This window comes from Phascolarctos cinereus, unplaced genomic scaffold (assembly GCF_003287225.1).
Source record: "Phascolarctos cinereus isolate Bilbo 61053 unplaced genomic scaffold, phaCin_HiC Scaffold_5;HRSCAF=322, whole genome shotgun sequence".
In the NCBI taxonomy this organism is placed as follows: domain Eukaryota; kingdom Metazoa; phylum Chordata; class Mammalia; order Diprotodontia; family Phascolarctidae; genus Phascolarctos; species Phascolarctos cinereus.
This window is the reverse complement of record NW_027555958.1, coordinates 223,962,655-223,980,751: the sequence shown is the minus strand read 5'-3', so window position 1 is coordinate 223,980,751 and position 18,097 is coordinate 223,962,655. Positions and strand designations below refer to the sequence as shown.

Genomic DNA, 18,097 nt, shown 5'->3' with positions numbered 1-18,097 from the left:
AAAGATAACAGCCCCTGCCTTCAAGGAGCAAAAACTACAATGTATATAGAAAATATTTTAAGCTTAAATGGGAGGGAAATCTCAGAGGGAAGGTCCTAAGCAGTTATAGAATCATAGATTTGAGTTAGAAGTCAACAACTGAGGTCTCGAATCTAACTCCTTCATTTTACAGACTGCAGAGGTCATCCAAAACCAACTCCATCATTTTGCAGATGAGGAAACTGAGGCTCGGAGAGATTAGACTAAGATTTTATATTAAGCATATGTATGGATATGTGTACACACACAGTTCATGTATGAGTATAATATATACATAATATACACATATCAATATATAGCACTATGTCTGTCCCACAGTAGGCACTTAATAAAAGTTTATTGAATTGAATCGAATATTTGGCACAAGGGCAGGGTTTGAATCCAGGTCTTCTGACCCCAAATGCTGCCTCTCTTCTACAGTATTGGCTGGAAGAGAGGAGTCTGGGTCGAATGGCACAAGAGGTTCCAGTAATTTATTTTAAATGCCACGAAAGCCTGACTGGTGCCCACAGTGCGTGTCCTAGGACAAAATATCAGGCGGCCCCGGGTCTAACAAGGCTCCCCCCGGCAGAAGCCGGGGCTCCAGAGTTCTCAGGGGAGCCAGCCCGGCCTGCCTCGCACCCCAATCTTATCCTCTTGCTTGCTTTGTGGGTCACCTTCCGTCCTCCCTTAGGAAGGCAATATCGCCAAACTGGGGCAGGGAAGGGTCAGTTTTCCTGCCCGCAGCAACTCCCCCGGGCCGGATCACACTACATGGGGCGTGGTGGGAGAAACAATCCCGGCCATCTTCACCATCCCCACTCCCCTCTCCTCTCAAAAGATCCTGAGACTTTCAGAGCCCGGCCGCGGCTGGGCAGGGGGCTCTCAGCCCGGACGTCATCGATTGTCACGTCGCCCCCGCCCCTCCAATGGCCAACCTCCCTGCATGCCGCTCGCGGACCCTCCCCCCACCTCACGGACGCGGCTCCGGAACCTCGGGGACGTGACGTCACTTCACCTGGCAACTGCCGAGAGGGCGGTAGTAGTAACTGAAGAGGTGGAGTGGGGGTTGGGGTTTCGGGGAGAGGGGGGGAGGGAAAAAAAGAGTTCTCGCGAGACTTCCCCCACCTTCCACAAGTTCTCGACCCCCTTCTCCCGGCGGCCGCGTCCCGGCTCTCAAGTCAGCAGAGCTTGAGCGCGCGCTCCTCTCCACCGCAGTCGGAGAGGGGAGGGGTTGGCTGACGCCGGCGGCGGCGGCGGCAGCGGCAGCAGCCTCGGGCTCGGGACCGGCTACCTCCCCACCTACCCGCCAGAGGGGGCCGGGAGGGCGAAAGGAGCTGGCTGGGTGGGGGGAGGGACGGCAAGGCGTTTGGTTGCCGCCGCCGCTGCCCCGGCTCAGGGTGTGGAATAGCAGGATCCACCACCACACCGCCACCTTCAACACACCACCACCCCATCACACCACCACTACCGCCACCACCTCCACCATCACCACCGCCAGTACCACCACCACCACCACCACCACCACCACCACCACCACCTCCTCCTCCGGCGCCGCCGCCGCCGCCGCCTCTTCCTTCCCAGATTCTTCAACTGACTGGACCAGCTGGAGGGAGACGCGGGCGGATGGACTTGCCGCCTCGCCCCGCCTGAGCCCCCGCACTCCGACCGCCCGCTGGGGCTGAAGCCCGGCTCTTGCCGCACGAAGCCACTACCCGAAGAAGAGAAGGAGGAGCCGCTACGATCGGGCTTCCCCCGCGCCGGAGCCCCCAGCATGGGTGAGAGACCATTCCCTGCCCTTCCCCCCTCCTCGGGGACGGCTCGGGGGGGGGGGACACGCTTCTCCGCCCTAGTCCCCTGCTCTGCTGGGGGGGGTGAGAGACAGGAGAGGGAGTTATACCCCGCCCCCCCCGTCAGACCCTGTTGTCGGAGTGAGGGACCCGGGCATTCGGCACTGATTTGGGATAAGGAGGCATTCTCCCCCTGCCCCCACTGACTCGTCTTTATCCTTTCTTGGAATGAGAAGCATTTAAATGACTCCTTGGCTTCTCCCACTTTTACTGGTTTCATTCAGTCTCCTTGATCTTTCTGTGCCTTACAAATCGTGCTCCTCAAATAGGAATTTTTGGTGCTAGGGATTTGGCCTCGTTTCCTTTAATTTTTTATTCTGCCCCCCCCATTGGAAATCTAACCTTTTTTCCCTAGGCGTATCTAGTGGGGTTTGGGAATGGTTGAGCGTGGCTGACCCCTGTTCTGCCCTCCCACCACCCAAATGAAACAAACCCCGAACCCTTTAAGGATTTTGCTTTTCCTTCTCTTCCTTCCCCCGCCCTGCACCTACACTACTCTCCGCCCCTTTACCTCCTCCCTTCCCAGTCCACGTAGTATAAGGGAGGGCGATCGAAAGAAAAAAAAACCTAGGGATCATTCCATGGTCCCTCATTTGAGATAATTCCACTAACAGATCCAGCAATCTCTTAGAAGTGGGTGTCAAGGCAGTTTGGTGAAGCTTCTGGATCCGTTCACAAAATGTAAAGTACATAGGATTACAAAGGAAATTGTTGAAATTATATTGAAATATAGTTATCAAAACATTAAAAAAGAAAGATCCAAGTCACAGACCCCTCAGTTTAAGAAATCTCGCTTTAGAAAATATTTTTGGAAAATGTATATTGACTGGCAAAATGTCCCTTAATTATTCAGAATTTTGCTTCTCCATGGAAGTGATGCCTGTAGGACATAGGCGTTTACGTCGGTTTTTTTGACTTTAGCCAATTGTTGGCAATTATCAGATATCCTCTTGAGGATTCTATTGGGATGAGATGTGATTTAAATTTTGAAACTTTTGAGAAGAGATCTCCTGTTTGGAATTGAGCTTCCTTACTAGAAAGAAAAAGTTCTAGTTCTAATGTGTTTTTCATAATATTTTCTAGTTTCCTAGGGGCTACAGGTGTCAAGGTGTTTGGGTAGGCTGGATTAGATTGCTTTTTCCTTTAAATCATGTAAGTATTTTATGAGAAAAAAAGTTTTATACATAGTAAGAACATCCACAACTCACTGAAGTACCTAAGAAGTTTTTAAGAGGTAAGAGAATGTTCCTTTTTTTTATTGCTGTGATACAAAGTATAAAATAAAATCTGAGGAATAAACTGAGTCTTCAGTTTGAATGATGTGAAGATAACAGACTTAGCTGTTAAGTGTTCAGAAGAGATGAGTTAGTTGCTTTTTGGTTTTAAAGGGTGCAGAACACCAATAAACTATCCTTTGTGCTTGATAAAGGTATTGATCCAAACCAGTAAATTTTGGAGATAATGAGTGACGTTGTCAAGCGAAGAATATAAAGTAATGTTGTTTTGGCGTCCTGTCCACCCACCTCCTTTTTTGTTAGATGTTTTAAGCATAGCAATTACAGACTTTCTTTGCATGCCTGAATAGAAGTTTTCTTTGTTTATTTTCATGTTAATTTTTGGCTTGTTCTTTTGCTTTAGAAATATAAGTAACTTTTAATATCAACCAAATATTGAGGTCAAGCACTTAAAAAACTTTTTTTGAATGGAAATTTTTCAAAAATGTATTCTGTATTCCTTTGATTTCTTAAACAAAATCCACAGAACGTAGTTTGAATTTTTAAAGGTGACTTAGGGTCTTAATTAATGAGCATTTAATTACTGTGTTATAATATGGTGATGACCCTAGGACATATTAAGGTTTGTGGGGAAGTTAGTTGACTCTTATTCCTCAGACTTCTCTTTGTTTAGTTTTGTTTTTGAATAGTTTTGCTATCTCTTCTCTTGCTTATAGGCTGTCACTTCTGGTGTTGTCGCTGTTGCTCATAGTAGGAGAACCTCTGCCTTTCTAATTTGTTTTTGGCTTGGAAGTCATGTAACTTTCTTCTGCAAGTCTTTATTCAAATAATGTGTCAAGTAAGAGTAAATAGGTTTTGAGTGAGGGTCTGAGCAGAGCTTTAATGTGAGAATAAACCTTATTTAGTGCATGGAATTTATGAAAAATGTTTTAATTGTTTAGAGATATTTTCTACTTAGTTTCATATTCTTGATCTATTCTGGATTGGTGAGATTGAAGGAGAGCTGAGATAGTAGATGAGGTGATACTGTATCATGAATTTGACTGTTGTATAAGAAAAAAAATATTTTGAAGTTATAACAGTACTTACCAAATTAAAAGGTTTGGAAAATTCAAGCTCAGTTTTGGCCAGTTTACAAAGAAATGTGTAGTTATAATTTTATGTTCCTATATGAAGTTGTGTTAAACTTCCCAAATGTAATAACCTGTATTTAAGGTAGTGAGTATTTGCTTTTTAATAATATGTGTTTGAACTTGGACAAATCTCCCAACCTCCTTGGACTTTAGTTTTTTCTTTTCTAAATGTGAGGTTTGGATCAGATGGTCTCTGAGATTCCTTCCAGCTTGATATCTATGATGAAATTGTCTTTACTTTGAAAACATGTAACTTAATGTAATTATTTTAGTCAATTAAAAATTGTTAGTACCAAAAACTTTAACTTAAAATATTTTAAATTTTCTTCATCTATTTTATAACTTAAATGCAAAAATCTTAAATTCTTCCTACGCTAAAGTTGTTGGGGACATTTTACTGCTGAATGTCAAGTATTAGGTACTTTCTTCCTTATTTTCCCCAAAGAAAATCAATAGTTTTCTGTTTCAGTTCTTATCAATGGAAAAAAAGAATGACTTCTTGATAGTAGTATATTGATTGTTGGTTTCATGTGATTTTTTTTAGTAATGACAAAAGTTGATTTCCAGAAATTAATTGGGAAATAAGGTAACAGTTATATCAGTGCATTTTAGGTATTTTGCTGATAGCAAGCAAAAATGACAGGACAAAAAAGTTTGCAGAAAAGAATACTAGAAAAATAGGAATTTTAGTTTTCAACTTCCTACCAGACATAAGGTCTCAAATAAATTGATGAAAAATCATTTAGTCTATATTACTATTTATGTAGTGGGTACCACCATCTTTCCATTACCTTATATTTATTTTACATTTATCTATTCTTTTATATTCTTCAATGTGTACATATTCTCCCTTTCTAGAAAGTGGGAGTCCCTCTTTGAGGAGAGGGACTCTGATTTTGTTTTTGTACAAGTTTTGAAGCATGCAGAAGAGCATCTGTAGCACTTACAGCTCCTAGAATGGCATATAGTAGATACTTACTAAATGCTTTTTAATTAAGCAGCAGTAGAGAAGTAGGATTTTTATAGTTATGTCAAATTTTAAACAGTTTTACACTACACTACCTCTCATCTAAATTGCTGTCACTTGAAATGGGATTGGACTGCAATTTACCTTAGCTCTTTATGAAAAAAAGTTAAGTAAGTAAATTAATAATACATTGAACTGAATATATACAACATTGAATTGAAGGCGAACTTTTCACAGAAAGAAAAATTTTAAAATCGTAAAAATATTCTTTAGCATCTAAAACACCAAATATTTTTATCAATATTAAATCACAAAATGCAAACAATTCTTTTCACAGTTGGAGGAACTCTGTAGTTGGTGTGTTTCTGATAGACAACATAAAACTAGCATGGAAGAAAGAGATTCTTGTGGGGTATCTCACTTTATGAGCTTATGATCTTCCATGACTCATTTATCTTTTTGTAGATAATTCCCAGATCTCTGTATCCAGCCTTAGCTTCTCTCCTGAGCTTTAGACTCATATTTCCAGTTGTCTCTTGGACACCTCCAGCTGATTAATTTGTAGACATCTCCAGCTTAAAGGATCCCAAACTCATTGTCTTTGCCTTTGGATTCTCCCATTTTCTCAACTTCTCTATTACTGTGGAGGGCACTACCATCTTCTCAGTCAGCCTGGTGTCATTTCTAGCCTTCGTGGTCATTTTTTTTTTTTGCAAGGCATTTGGGGTTTAGCAACTTGCCCAGAGTCGCACAGCTAGTAAGTGATATGTGTTTGAAGCCAGATTTGAACTCAGGTCCTCCATACTCCAAGGCCAGTGCTCTGTCCACTGCGCTTCGGGTCATTCTTGACTTCTCTTTTGAGCTCACTCCATGTATCCAGTTTTTTTTGTCAGGTCCTATTGTTTCTATCTGTACAACATTTCATATTCATACCCATCTCTCCACTTTCAAAGCCGCTATCTTAGTGCAGGCTCTCATCACCTCATACCTGGATTGTTCCAGTGGCCTTCTTGTAGGCCTTCCTGCTTAAAGTCTATTTTAAAAGTCCAGTCTGTCAAAGTGATTTTCTTGGGGCACAGGTCTGACCATTTTAAACCACCACTCTCCCCCTTACTCAGTGAATTCTTATGGCATTCTTTTGCCTCCAGGATTAAATATAAATTGCTCTGTTTAGCATTTAAAGCCCTTACTGTCAGTAAACCTTTAATAAGCTATCTTTCTAGGCTCTGTGCTGTAAATACATAGAAGTGTGAAAGTTGGTTCTTGAGGAGCTCTGATACTCTGATGGTGGGGAGATAATATATAAATAACTGTAAAAACAAACTACATCCAAGATAGGTTGGAAATAATCAATAGAGAAAACACACTAGAATTAAGAGGGGTCAGGAAAAGCTAACTGTAAAATGTGGAATTTTAGCTGGGACTTGAAGGAGGCCAGGAGGTAGAGATGAGGGGGGCAGCCAGTGAAAATACCCAGAATTGGAGATGGAAATTTTATTCGAAGAACAGCAAGGAAGCCCAGTATAACTGGTGGGGTGTAAGATGATTGGAAAATGTGGGTAGGTTATGAAGGGCTTTGGATGCCAAATAGAGGATTTTATGTTTTCTCCTGGAGGTGATAGGGAGCCACTGGATTTTATTGAGGGGTTTAGGAGGTTGATATGGTAAGACCTGGGCTTTCGGAGGATTGCTTTGGTGACTGAGTGGAGAATGCTTCAGAGAGGGGAGAAACTTGTGTCAGGCAGACCAACTAGCAAGGCTATTGCAGTGATCCAGGCATGAGATGATGAGGGCCAGCCCCTTGGAGCAGGGTGGTAGCAGTTTCAGAAGGGAAAGAGGAAAGTGGAATTGTATTGAGAGATGTAAGTGAAGGTGAAAGTGACAGGCATTGGCAATAGACTGGATGCGGGGGTTATGTGAAGGAGAATGAAGAGTCAAGGATGACACCAGAATTACAATAACAGGGAGGGCACTGGTGTTCTCAACAGTAGCAGGTAAGGGTTTGGGGAGAATATAGAAGGAAAGATAGTTCAGGCTTCAGAGAGAGCAAGAAGGGTGAGGATTGAGATAAGATCATTAGATTTGGCAATTAAGAGATCTCTAGTAACTTTGGAGAGAGCAGTTTCAGTTGTATAATGACGGAAGCCAGGCTGTAAAGTTGAAGAGAGAGAATGAGAGGAAGTGGAGGCACCTATGAACTTAAGAACATTAGCCACAAAAGGCAGAAGAGATATGGGACTATCATTTAGTGTGGCCGGCTGGATCAAATGATTTTTTGAAGATGGTGGGGACATGGGCATATTTGTAGGCAGTAGGGAAGCAGTCAGTAGACTGGAGATATTGAAGGTAAAGAAGAGTGGGGATGGTAGAGGAGGCAGTCTGTTGGAGGAGACAGGTTGTAACGAAATCACTTGTGCATGTTAGAGGGATTAACAAGGAGATGGGCTACTTCTGTTTGTGAAATGTGTGAAGGAGGAGATAGTGTTAGAAGGCATCTGTGGGACGTGAGAGGAGGCAAGAGGGGAGAAGAGGGAGCTCTCAGTGAATGGCCTAAGTTTCTTCAGTAAAATATTAGACAAGGTTCTGGTAGCCAAAGAAGGTTGGAGGAGTGAGGAAAAGATTTGGAAGAATTGTTGAGTCTATAATTTGAAGGCTTCTTACTCTTTATTCACCTTCTTGTTTTTTTATTCCCCTCCATGAATTCTATGATTCAGTGACACCAGACTTGTTGCTGACCCTTGAACATAACAGTTCCTTGGTTTCCTACAAGTCTCTGTTCAAATCCCACCTTCTGCAGGAGATCTTTCCTGGTCTTTTAGTTCAGAACTCATACCTGTGTCCTTTTAAATGCTTACTCATGTCCTCTTATAAGCTCATCACATGAGGCTGTCTGCCAAATGTGGGTGACTTTTTTTTTTTGATATTGTAAAAATACCAGTGAAGCATGAAGGCTGTCATTTGAATGGATGGATAGCACTAGTTCTTGTCATGTGACCTGGTCTGTCCTCTTTTTTGCTCATACATTTTTTTGATGACATCCTTTACAATTCTTTACATTTCCTTGTTTGTAATGTGTTTCTGCCTTCTGGTGCCCACCAGTGCCCCTTTCCATTGTTCCTGGGGTGATCTTCAACTTTCGTTCTCTGGGTCTTGGAGTTGTCTGTGACTTGCAGCCATGTAATATCCTTTGGAAAATATTGGTGTTTAAAAGATAAGACCTCTGTTTCAGGGAGAGCTTGAGGTTATTAAAACAACTTAAAAATTTTCAAAAGTCAGTGCTGCCCATTCTCCTCTTCAGTTCTGGGCCCCATTGTCCATTTGCATTGTCTGTCAAAAATATGTCCTGTTGCCTAAGAAGTAGGGGCCAGAAGATGATAAGATCTTTTAAGAGGGTAGGTCAAGGCCAGTGAGGTTCGTTGGTAATGCAAGTTTTGAAAGAGCTTCTTAACACTTTTAGAAATCTTATGGATTGGAGAGAGAAGCAGTGATATCTATATGGATGTGATTGAGGTTTTTGAGTGTCTGGCATCATTTTTTCTCAATGAAGAGAGTAGGATCATTTGATAGGAGATATATATGTAAAGCTATACCAGATTTGAAACAAGGTTGTATGCTCAGAACAGGGCAGGCTGGTTCAGGAAATTTCTATGATGAAAGTTCTATAGTCTTTTCTTTTTAAACATTTTTTCTTTTTTATTATGAATTTAAACATTGAGGAGCATGGGCTGTTTTAATACACAAAGAACAGAACAAAAGGATTGTATATGAAACAACTTTAGTCTTTGTTTTTAAATATTTCTTTGATATGTGCTTTTTTGTTTTTTCTTTTTGCGTTACCGTTATTCAACTTCCACAATTCCTACCCTCACCTGAAATACTCCTTTCTATGAAGTAACTAGTGAAGTGAAGCAAATTTGCACATTGATTATCTGTGTTTTGGAGTTATAATTGGCCATTGCATTGATCAAAGGTCTTAAGTCCTTAAAAATCGTTTTCTTTGAATCATTGTAGTAATTGTATAAGTTGTTCTCCTCGTTCTACTTATACCTTATCAGTATTCTCTGATCCGTGGTCCCTCTGGAAGTTGGATAGCAGAGCTCTTGCCAAAACCTTCATTTAATGAGGGTACACAGGCCAGCCATCTCTTCATTTACCACCTGGCTGCACTCTTTTGAACTTCTCTATTATGCCTCCTCTTCTGTCATTTTGTTGTTGTTATTTTTGACTCTTCATGACCCCATTTGGGATTTTCTTGGTGAAGAGACTGGAATAGTTTGCCATTTCCTTTTTCAGCTTATTTTACAGATGAGGAACTGAGGCAAACAGGGTTAAGTGACTAGCCTAGACACAGGGGTGGGGAACCTGCTGCCTTGAGGCCTCTAGTGCGGCCCTTTGATTAAATCCAAACTCTGAGGCTGCAGGTTCTGAACCCACTCGTGGTAGAGTCTGTACACAGCTAGTAAGTGTCTGAGGCCAGATTTGCACTCTTGAAGATGAGTCTTCCTAATTCCAAGTCTAGTGCTCTATCCATTGTACCACCTAGTTGCCTCTTCCATCATGCCACCTCACTAAGTACCTTTCCCTGTCTTTCTTCAGTTTCCTTTTGAGTGCTAGCTTCCCGCTTTAGATTGTAAGCTCCTTGAGTACAGCTACTTTCTTTTTTGTATTTATATCTCCAGCACTTAGCACAGTGTCTGGTGTGTAGTAGGTGCTTGATAAATGTTTATTGAATGACTTCATTATCATGCATAATCATTCAATGCTGAGACAGTTATATTTTAAAATTCTTCCTCTCTCTTTGTCTTATCCTTTTCTTCACAGTCCTACTTTATGTTTGGCCCTTATGCTTTTAGTATTAAAAAGTAGAACAAACATCCTAAGCACTAACAAGCCCTAGTAATGTATAATTTATTATAAATCTTACTCCGTAAAGGTTCCATAAGGAATCAGAGGGTATTTTTTGTGTAGTTGCAGGTTTTTAAAAAAATTTTTCTAGGTTTAAATCCCATAAAGAACATTTCCATATATGAAGCAAAACGTGCCAAAAAAAAAAAGGATTCCATACAAAACCATGAACTCTACTTCATCCTACTTCCTTTAAGTATATATTTCTATAGTTTCATTTCAAAACAGTTTTGCTTGTTGTGCTCCTATTTGAATTTCCATCTATTCCCTTACTAGAATTAAAAATATCGCAATGGTCCTTTAAGGCGTCATTATTGCTAACCTGCCTCTCACTAACTTTGCCATCAAAAACACAAAAATTGGAGGGGTGTGGGAAGGGTCTTTGTAACATAAAATTAATACACACTGTGGCCATGTCCAAAAATGTATGATCCTTTCTCCATCTTGAGTCCACCACTTCTGTCTGAAGGAGGGTGACACCCCTGGAATATTTTCAGGTCTTCTGGAGACTTGGTTGTTCAACTGTATTTATTAGTTTCAAAGTTGTTTCTCTTTATATTATTAATATACTGTTTTAAATTCTTCTGATTCTGTTCATTTCACCCTACATCAGTTCATACTACCCAGGATTCTATGAAATCATCTCTCAGCATTTGCTATCATGGACTCATATTCCAATACATTCATATATCACTATTTCTTCAACCATTTCCTCATTGTCTAAGAGGCCATTTAAAACACCTTAGATTCTAGTTCTTTGACTTTTAATCCCCACTTCAGGATCAGGAAATTTGTTTTTCTTGTTATTCTTCCTTCCCCAATATCTTCCCCCCTCTTAATAACCTCTCTGTTTCTAGTGTTTCTCATTTGGGTTTGATATATTTCTGTTTCAAGACTTTGTGTGTCTGAGTTCAGTCCCCTTTGTCCATTTATATGTAGACTTTTCATGTACCCTAATTATGAGAAAAATCAAGCCTCATCCCCTCCTCTTTTCTTTATCTTTGTTCTTATCTCTGTTCAAACTCTAAGACTAGAAACAGTCTATCCCTAGAATCTGTTTTTTCCCCTTAACTCCAATATCCTCTGAAGACATGAAGGTTCTAAGGGCTACTTAAAAATTCCCCTCTCCCCCCCAAAAAATATTAGCACTACATCATACAGCTCCTTTTAATTATTCCAATAAATTTACCTTTCTAGATTTCTCTGAATTCGTGTGTTCGTATTCCAGACTTCCTGCTCAGCAATAAATTTACCTTTCTAGATTTCTCTGAATTCATGTGTTTGTATTCCAGACTTCCTGCTCAGCTTTGGTTTTTTCATCAGAAATTCTGGAAAATCTTCTGTTGCATCACATGTCCATGTGTTCCCACATAGGATCATACCGAGTTTTGCTGGGTAGCTTGTTCTTGGTTGTAAGCTCATCTCTTTTGCCTTTCTAAATATTTCATTCTAAGATCTCTCATTGAAAGTTGAAGCTGCCAAGTCTTGTGCGATCCTGACTGTAATTCCTTGGTACTTGAACTGCTTAGTTCTGGATTCTTGTAATCTTTTCTCTTTGACATGGGAGTTCTGCATTTTTACTGACATTTCTGAGAGTTTTCATTTGGGAATTTATTTCATGAGGTACCCTATGTAATTCTTTCTTTACTCTGCCTTCTGATCCTAATAAATCTGGGCAGTCTTCATTTATGATTTCTTGTAATATAATATCCAAGATTTTTACTGTATCAATATTTTCAGGGTGCCCAATAATTTTTTATTATCTCTTCTTAACCAGTTTTCTGAGTGAGTTGTTTTTATTACTAGATATCTTCTTCTAGTTTTTTAATCTTTTCATTTTGTTCTATTCTTGTTATCTCATGGAATTATTGATTTCTGTTTGGTCTATTCTTGTTTTTAAGGACTCCCCTTTTTGTGTAAGATTTACTACTTTGTCTTCTAAGCTGTTTATTCTACTTCCAGTTTTTTCCTCCAAGACTTTTACTTCATTTTTTTATCTCTTCATTGCTTCTAGGAATTCACATCGTCTTTGTGGAAAATGTTTTTTCCTTTGAGTCTGTGTTTACAGCTGTCAAGGAGTTGCTTGCTCCTCCTCCTGGAGGATCTCTAGATCTGATAGTGTTTGATGTTTTCATCTTTAATTTATTCATCTCTCCAGGTTTAGTTCCTGAATTGGGGTTTTGTGCTAGTATATCCCTTAATGAGTTTCTAGGTAGGTTGGCTGACCATGCAGGGTAAATCTCTTTGGTTCTTGCACTGACTTCCACATCCCGAGATTAGGTCTCTCTGGATTTCTGAGTTTCAGAGCTGGATCTTCAGGGCCCTCTCTGGTGTCTCAGAAACCTCAGAGCACCTGGGCCTGGGCTGTCCTGGTATGAGGCTGTAGGTGCTTGCTATCTCAGCACTGTAGCACTTCCAAGTTCTCCACCCTAGGGCTTTTGCAGTGGAAAAAGTACTCCTGATGTTTTGCTTTTGCAGGCTCCAGTCTACTTTTACCACTTGGTTGGACTGGAAGGTATAGATCCTGGTTTTGTTGCCAGGGCCCCCTTTTCTATTGCCTGGCTGGCTCTTTGTGTATTTCTCAGGTAGAAAAATTACTGACTTGTAGTTTCTCACTGGATTTCAGTGTGATGAGAACTTCAGGGTTTGTTGGAGTAGTGTGCAGGAGCTAGGTGGTCTGCCATGAGTCTCAAAGTCCAGATGGCTGATTCTAGGTGCTAACTTGTTGGAGATGCTGAAGTCCCTTCAGATAATTCCTTTTTTTTCCCTCTGATTCCATTTTGCCTTTGTTCTCAACATTTTGTTCTTGAGATTTTCCCTTTTCTGGGTAACTTGGGGTCCTACTTTTTATTATAGCTTTGAAATCTGATCTAAAATCTAGGGCACATGTCAAGACTTTGGAAAGCCACTATCCTTGTCTTTCCTTTCCTCTATCACAAGTTTAAGAAAGAGTGATAACTTCTCCTTAATATTCCCATTATTTTGACTCTAGTAACCAGTTCTTCCCTGATAATGAGTATCATAACTAGAATAGGATTTGTTTATTCCTCCTTTCTTTGAAATATAAAATTATTATTAAGGCAAATCAAGAATTTATTAGCTTTGGCAGAGAGAGATCTCCGGCATGTCTTAATAATGAAAGTCTGTCATCACTGCTATATCATGCTACAGTGCCAAGCTTCTGATTGTTTTCCAAGCTTCTCATCTGTTTCTTCTTTCATTCCCGGTAGTCTCTAGTGTATTCCAGTGGTTAAAACCAATTTTCCACCCCCCTCCATTGGTCTTCATTCAAATACTCTTCTTCATCATGCTTCCCCCTCTAATTTCTTGATTTCTTCACATTAACACACCTTTGTAATATACAGTTATGACCCTCCTCCCATCCACTTTTACTTATCTAGTTCTTTTGAATAAGATAAACCATAACCAAGTATGGATTCCATCTCATGAACTTTCATTGGTTACTATGAGGTCAAATTTGTTTCTTTGCTTTAGGACCTCTAGATCTTGCATTTTGCCTAGACTTTGGGCACCTGTTTATAGACATTTGAGGCTCTAGTTTTACTACTGGCCTCTTTTCTTGGCTTTTGTTTCCTTTTTTATCTGCTATTTTTCTTATTTCATTGTAGCTACTCATTATAGTGTCTAGCTTGTTTTGTATAATATATAGACAGTATTTGTTTTTTTTTTCCCCTATCCTTATTATTTTTAGTTTAAAGCCTGGAGAAGAAAAGATTTGGGGAGTGCGGGGAATGATGACTATTTTCAAGTATTTGAAGGGTTGTCACATAGAAGAGAGATTAGTTTTATTTTAATTGGCTCCAAAGAGCAGAATTACAATCAGTCTTTTAGTTTAAAGTTCTTTTAATTAGATTTGCACTTTACTAGGAAAATGCTTTCACAAGGAACAAAAACTGGTGAGAAAGTGATAAGGGTGGGGGAAAAAAACCCTAAGAATTCCTTGTATTTTAAGTCATAATCCAGAAGCTAAAATGACCAAATTTTCATTTAGCTGTTTGCCTCCCCAAATCAATTTTTCTGTTCTGTATCCATTGTCTTCACTGCCTCACTGTTCATCAGTCAGGGAAAATACAATCCATGTCTCTGTAGTCTTTGTTTTCTCGTCCAAGACATTGCAATCTTTGTAATACTTTCTTTTTCAAAATAGTGTTTTATGTTTTCCAATTACATGTAAAGACAATTTTTAACAATCGTTTTTTTATTTTATTTTATTTTTATTTTCTTGGTTAGCCAGTGGGGTTAAGTGACTTGCCCAGGGTCACACAGCTAATAAGTGTTATGTGTCTGAGGCTGGATTTGAACTCAGGTCCTCCTGAATCCAGTGCCAGTGCTCTATCCACTGCGCCACTAGCTGCCCCAATAATCATTTTTTAATAGAATTTTGAGTTCCAAATATGCCCCCCCCATAGTAAGCAGTTTGATTTAGGTTATCTATGTGCAATCATGTATAAAATGTATTTCCACATTAGTAATGTTGTGAAAGAAGAAACAGAACAAAAAGAAAAAAACATGAAAAAATAAAGAAAGTGAAAATAATATGTTTCGATCTGCATTCGGATTCCACCAATTTTTTGTCTGGATGTGGATAGCATTTTCCATCATGCGTCTTTTGGAATTGTCTTAGATCCTTGCATTGCTGAAAAGAGCTAGGTCTATCAAAGTTAGTTATCGCACAGTGTTGCTGTTACTGTGTGCAGTGTTCTCCTGGTCTGCTCATGTCACTCAGCATCAGTTCATGTAAGTCTTTCCAGATTTTTCTGAAATTTTCCTGCTCGTCATTTCTTATTGCCTAATAGTATTCCATTACATTGACATACCACAACTTATTCAGCCATTCTGCAATTGATGGGCATCCCCTCAATTTCCAATTCTTGGCCACCACTGAAAAAAGCTGCTATAAATATTTTTGTGTAGGTCCTTTTCCCTTTTTTATGATTTCTTTGGGATTCAGATCTAGTAGTGATAATGCTAGCTCAAAGGGTATGCATAGTTGCCCATTGGGCATAATTCCAAATAGTTCTCCAGAGTGTTTGGATCAGTTTACAATTCTACTAACAGTGTATTAGTGTCCCCGTTTTCCCATATCCTTTCCAGTATCTCTCGTTTTCCTTTTCAGTCATATTAGCTAATCTGATAGATGTGAGGTGGTACCTCAGAGTTGTTTTAATTTGCATTTCTCTAATCAATAGTGATTTAGACCATTTTTTCATATGACTATATATAGCATTGATTTCTTCATCTGAAAACTGCCTTTTCATATCCTTTAACCATTTATCAATTGGGGAATAACTTGTATTCTTATAAATTTGACTGGTTCTTTCTATATTTGAGAAATGAGGTTTTTATCAGAGATACTTGCTGTAAAAATTGTTTCCCAGCTTTCTGCCTTGCTTCTAATCTTGTTTTATTTATGTAAAACCTTTTAAATTTAATATAATCAAAATTATCCATTTTGCATTTCATAATATTCTTTATCTCTTGTTTGGTCAAAAATTCTTTCCTTCTCCATAGATCTGACAGGTAAACTATTCCTTGCTCTCCTAATTTGCTTATGGCATCACCCTTTATGTCTAAATGATGTACCTATTGGCAATACTTTCTAGGTTTCTTTTGATTATATCATTTGTGCTGACATGAGTCGCTTGAAATGAATAGTTATCAATTTTGACAAATATTGGGAGATTCTCTTACTGCTTCTTAGATATACCCATGCCCTGGGAAGACAACAGACTTCTTTATTGCTCCTGTTATTTGTTGCTTTTAATCAGACAGATTAGTTGCCGTGAGTGGGGAATTATCTGCTACCACTACTGTTCTTTTGTTTGTCCTTTGACTCTTGTTGCATGATCTCTTATCTGATAGTTGCTGTGGCTTCATTTTCTCATTCCTTGTCGGACAAGTGGACACTGAGAGCATCCACCTTTTTCCTCTTCAGGAAGGGCCTCAGTATGTAATAGATCAGAGTACTGCTGGGGATTGAGCTGCCAATTGTTGTTCTGCAGTGGCAGGTTATGGTTTTGAGAATCACAGTGCAGGTAGTACACACATAAGGAGAATTTGCCTTAATTACATGTAGAAACGTCAAGGATATGCTGGGAAATCTAGGATTTGTCTTGCTTGCATTAAATATGCTTAGTTCTGATTGATTTGTTTTCGGTGGACTATTGACAAGCAGCAGCATGTCCAGAGGAGGATGACTAGCATGATGAGAAGATTGGAAATCATCTATAAGCAGGGGTTAGTTGGACCAGTTTAGTTAGTTGCCTGGAGAAGAGAAAATTTAAGGTGGAGATGATAACTGCTTTCAAGTATTTATAAAGGGTTGTCACATGGAAGAAAGATTAGTTTTATTTTAGTTGGCTCTGAAGAGCAGAATTAAAATCATCATATTTCTTAAGTGCTTATTGTGTGTTAGGCACTGGAGATACAAAGACAGGAATGAAATAGTTCCTGCTCTGTAATCAGATTTCTATTTTATTTTGGGGGTGGATATATACAAGACAGATACAAGCTAGTTTGGGGTGAGGGGAGGACCTGCTGCTTGGGTGGATTCAGGAGAGGCCTCTTTGCATGTAAAAAGTGGCACTTGAAGTGAACGTAGGGTTCTAGATGCTGCAGGATGAAGAAGAATAGTACATTCCAGTAATGGGGGACAGCCTGTGCAAAAGCCTGGGGATGGGAGACATAGTGTTATGTGTGGGGAACAAGAAGACCAGTCTGAACAGGATGAACTGTTGAGTGTGAGAATAGGTGGAAAAGGTTAGTTGGAACCAAGTTTTGAGAGGCTTTAAATGCCAAACAGAGGAGTTTGTATTTCATCTTAGAGGTAATAGGGAACCACTAGACTTCATTGAACAAGGGAGTAATATAGGTTAACCTGTAAAATCAGTTTGTTAGCTGTGTGAAGGACACATTGGAGGGGGGAGGGATTGGAGACAGGAAGACCAATTAGGAGGGTATAGTAGTTTTCAGGCAAAAGGTGATAAAGGCCTGGACTAGAGTGATGCTTGTGTTAGTGGAGAGAAAAGGGTAGATGCAAGAAATGTTCTAAAGATAGAATTGACAGTACCTGGCATCTGATTTGATAATGTATGTTGAAAGAGTGGGGAATTGAGGGTAATGTTGAGATTGTAGATCTGGGTGCCTAAAAGGAGATTGGTATCCTTGACAAAAACAGGAATGTTCAAAAGAGAGATGGGCTGGTGGGGGAGAGAATAAGTATGAGTTCTGTTTTTGAATGTGTTGAGTTTGCGATGCCTTAAAGACATCAGTCCAAAATGTCAAGTGACAGTTCGTGATGTGGACCTGGAGCTCAGGAGATAGATGAGTGTTTGAGTACGTAGGTCTTAGAGTTCTCTGTTCAGAGATAATTAAACTCATTAGAGTTGATGAATGTAGAGAGGAGAAAAGGGCCCAGGAAAAGCCTCGAAAGAAAGGAGAAATATAGGATGGAAGTTTGAGGGGATGGTATGGTAGAATGAGGGTCTCTTGAGAATGAAGGTGACCTGAGCATGTTTGTGGACAGCAGGGAAGGAGCTAGTGGAAAGAGAGAAATTGAAAAACAGAGTGAATGATTGTGGGGGCAATTTGATAGAGACTTGCTAAGGAGCAGGGCCATTTCTTTATCCTAAGAGCTCATGGTGAATGGCTTTCTTTTCAGAGTAAAGTATTAGGTGAGAGTTGTACAGATATATATTTAGAGAATAAGCTTTTTAAAAAAATTTATGCACTTACTAGCTGTGTGACCCTGGGCAAGTCACTTAACCCCATTGCCTAGCCACACACACACACACACACACACACACACACACACACACACACACACACACACACACAAAAACCCTATAGTTTGGGGCAGCTAGGTGGTGCAGTGGATAGAGCACCAGTCTTGAATTCAGGAGGACCTGAGTTCAAATGTGACCTCAGACCAAACACTTGACACTTACTAGCTGTGTGACCCTGGGCAAG

The 18,097-nt window shown here is 39.9% G+C and overlaps 1 protein-coding gene across 1 annotated transcript in view; it reads left to right on the top strand.

Moving 5' to 3' along the window:
• Positions 1-1,132: 1,132 nt before the first annotated feature.
• The window catches only part of CD2AP (CD2 associated protein), a 165,388-nt gene continuing 148,423 nt past the window's right edge, over positions 1,133-18,097 (top strand). Inside the window, 1 exon segment of the mRNA XM_020993897.2 lies at positions 1,133-1,796. Within this exon segment, the coding sequence (XP_020849556.1) occupies positions 1,793-1,796 (4 nt within the window). The 5' untranslated portion in view covers positions 1,133-1,792.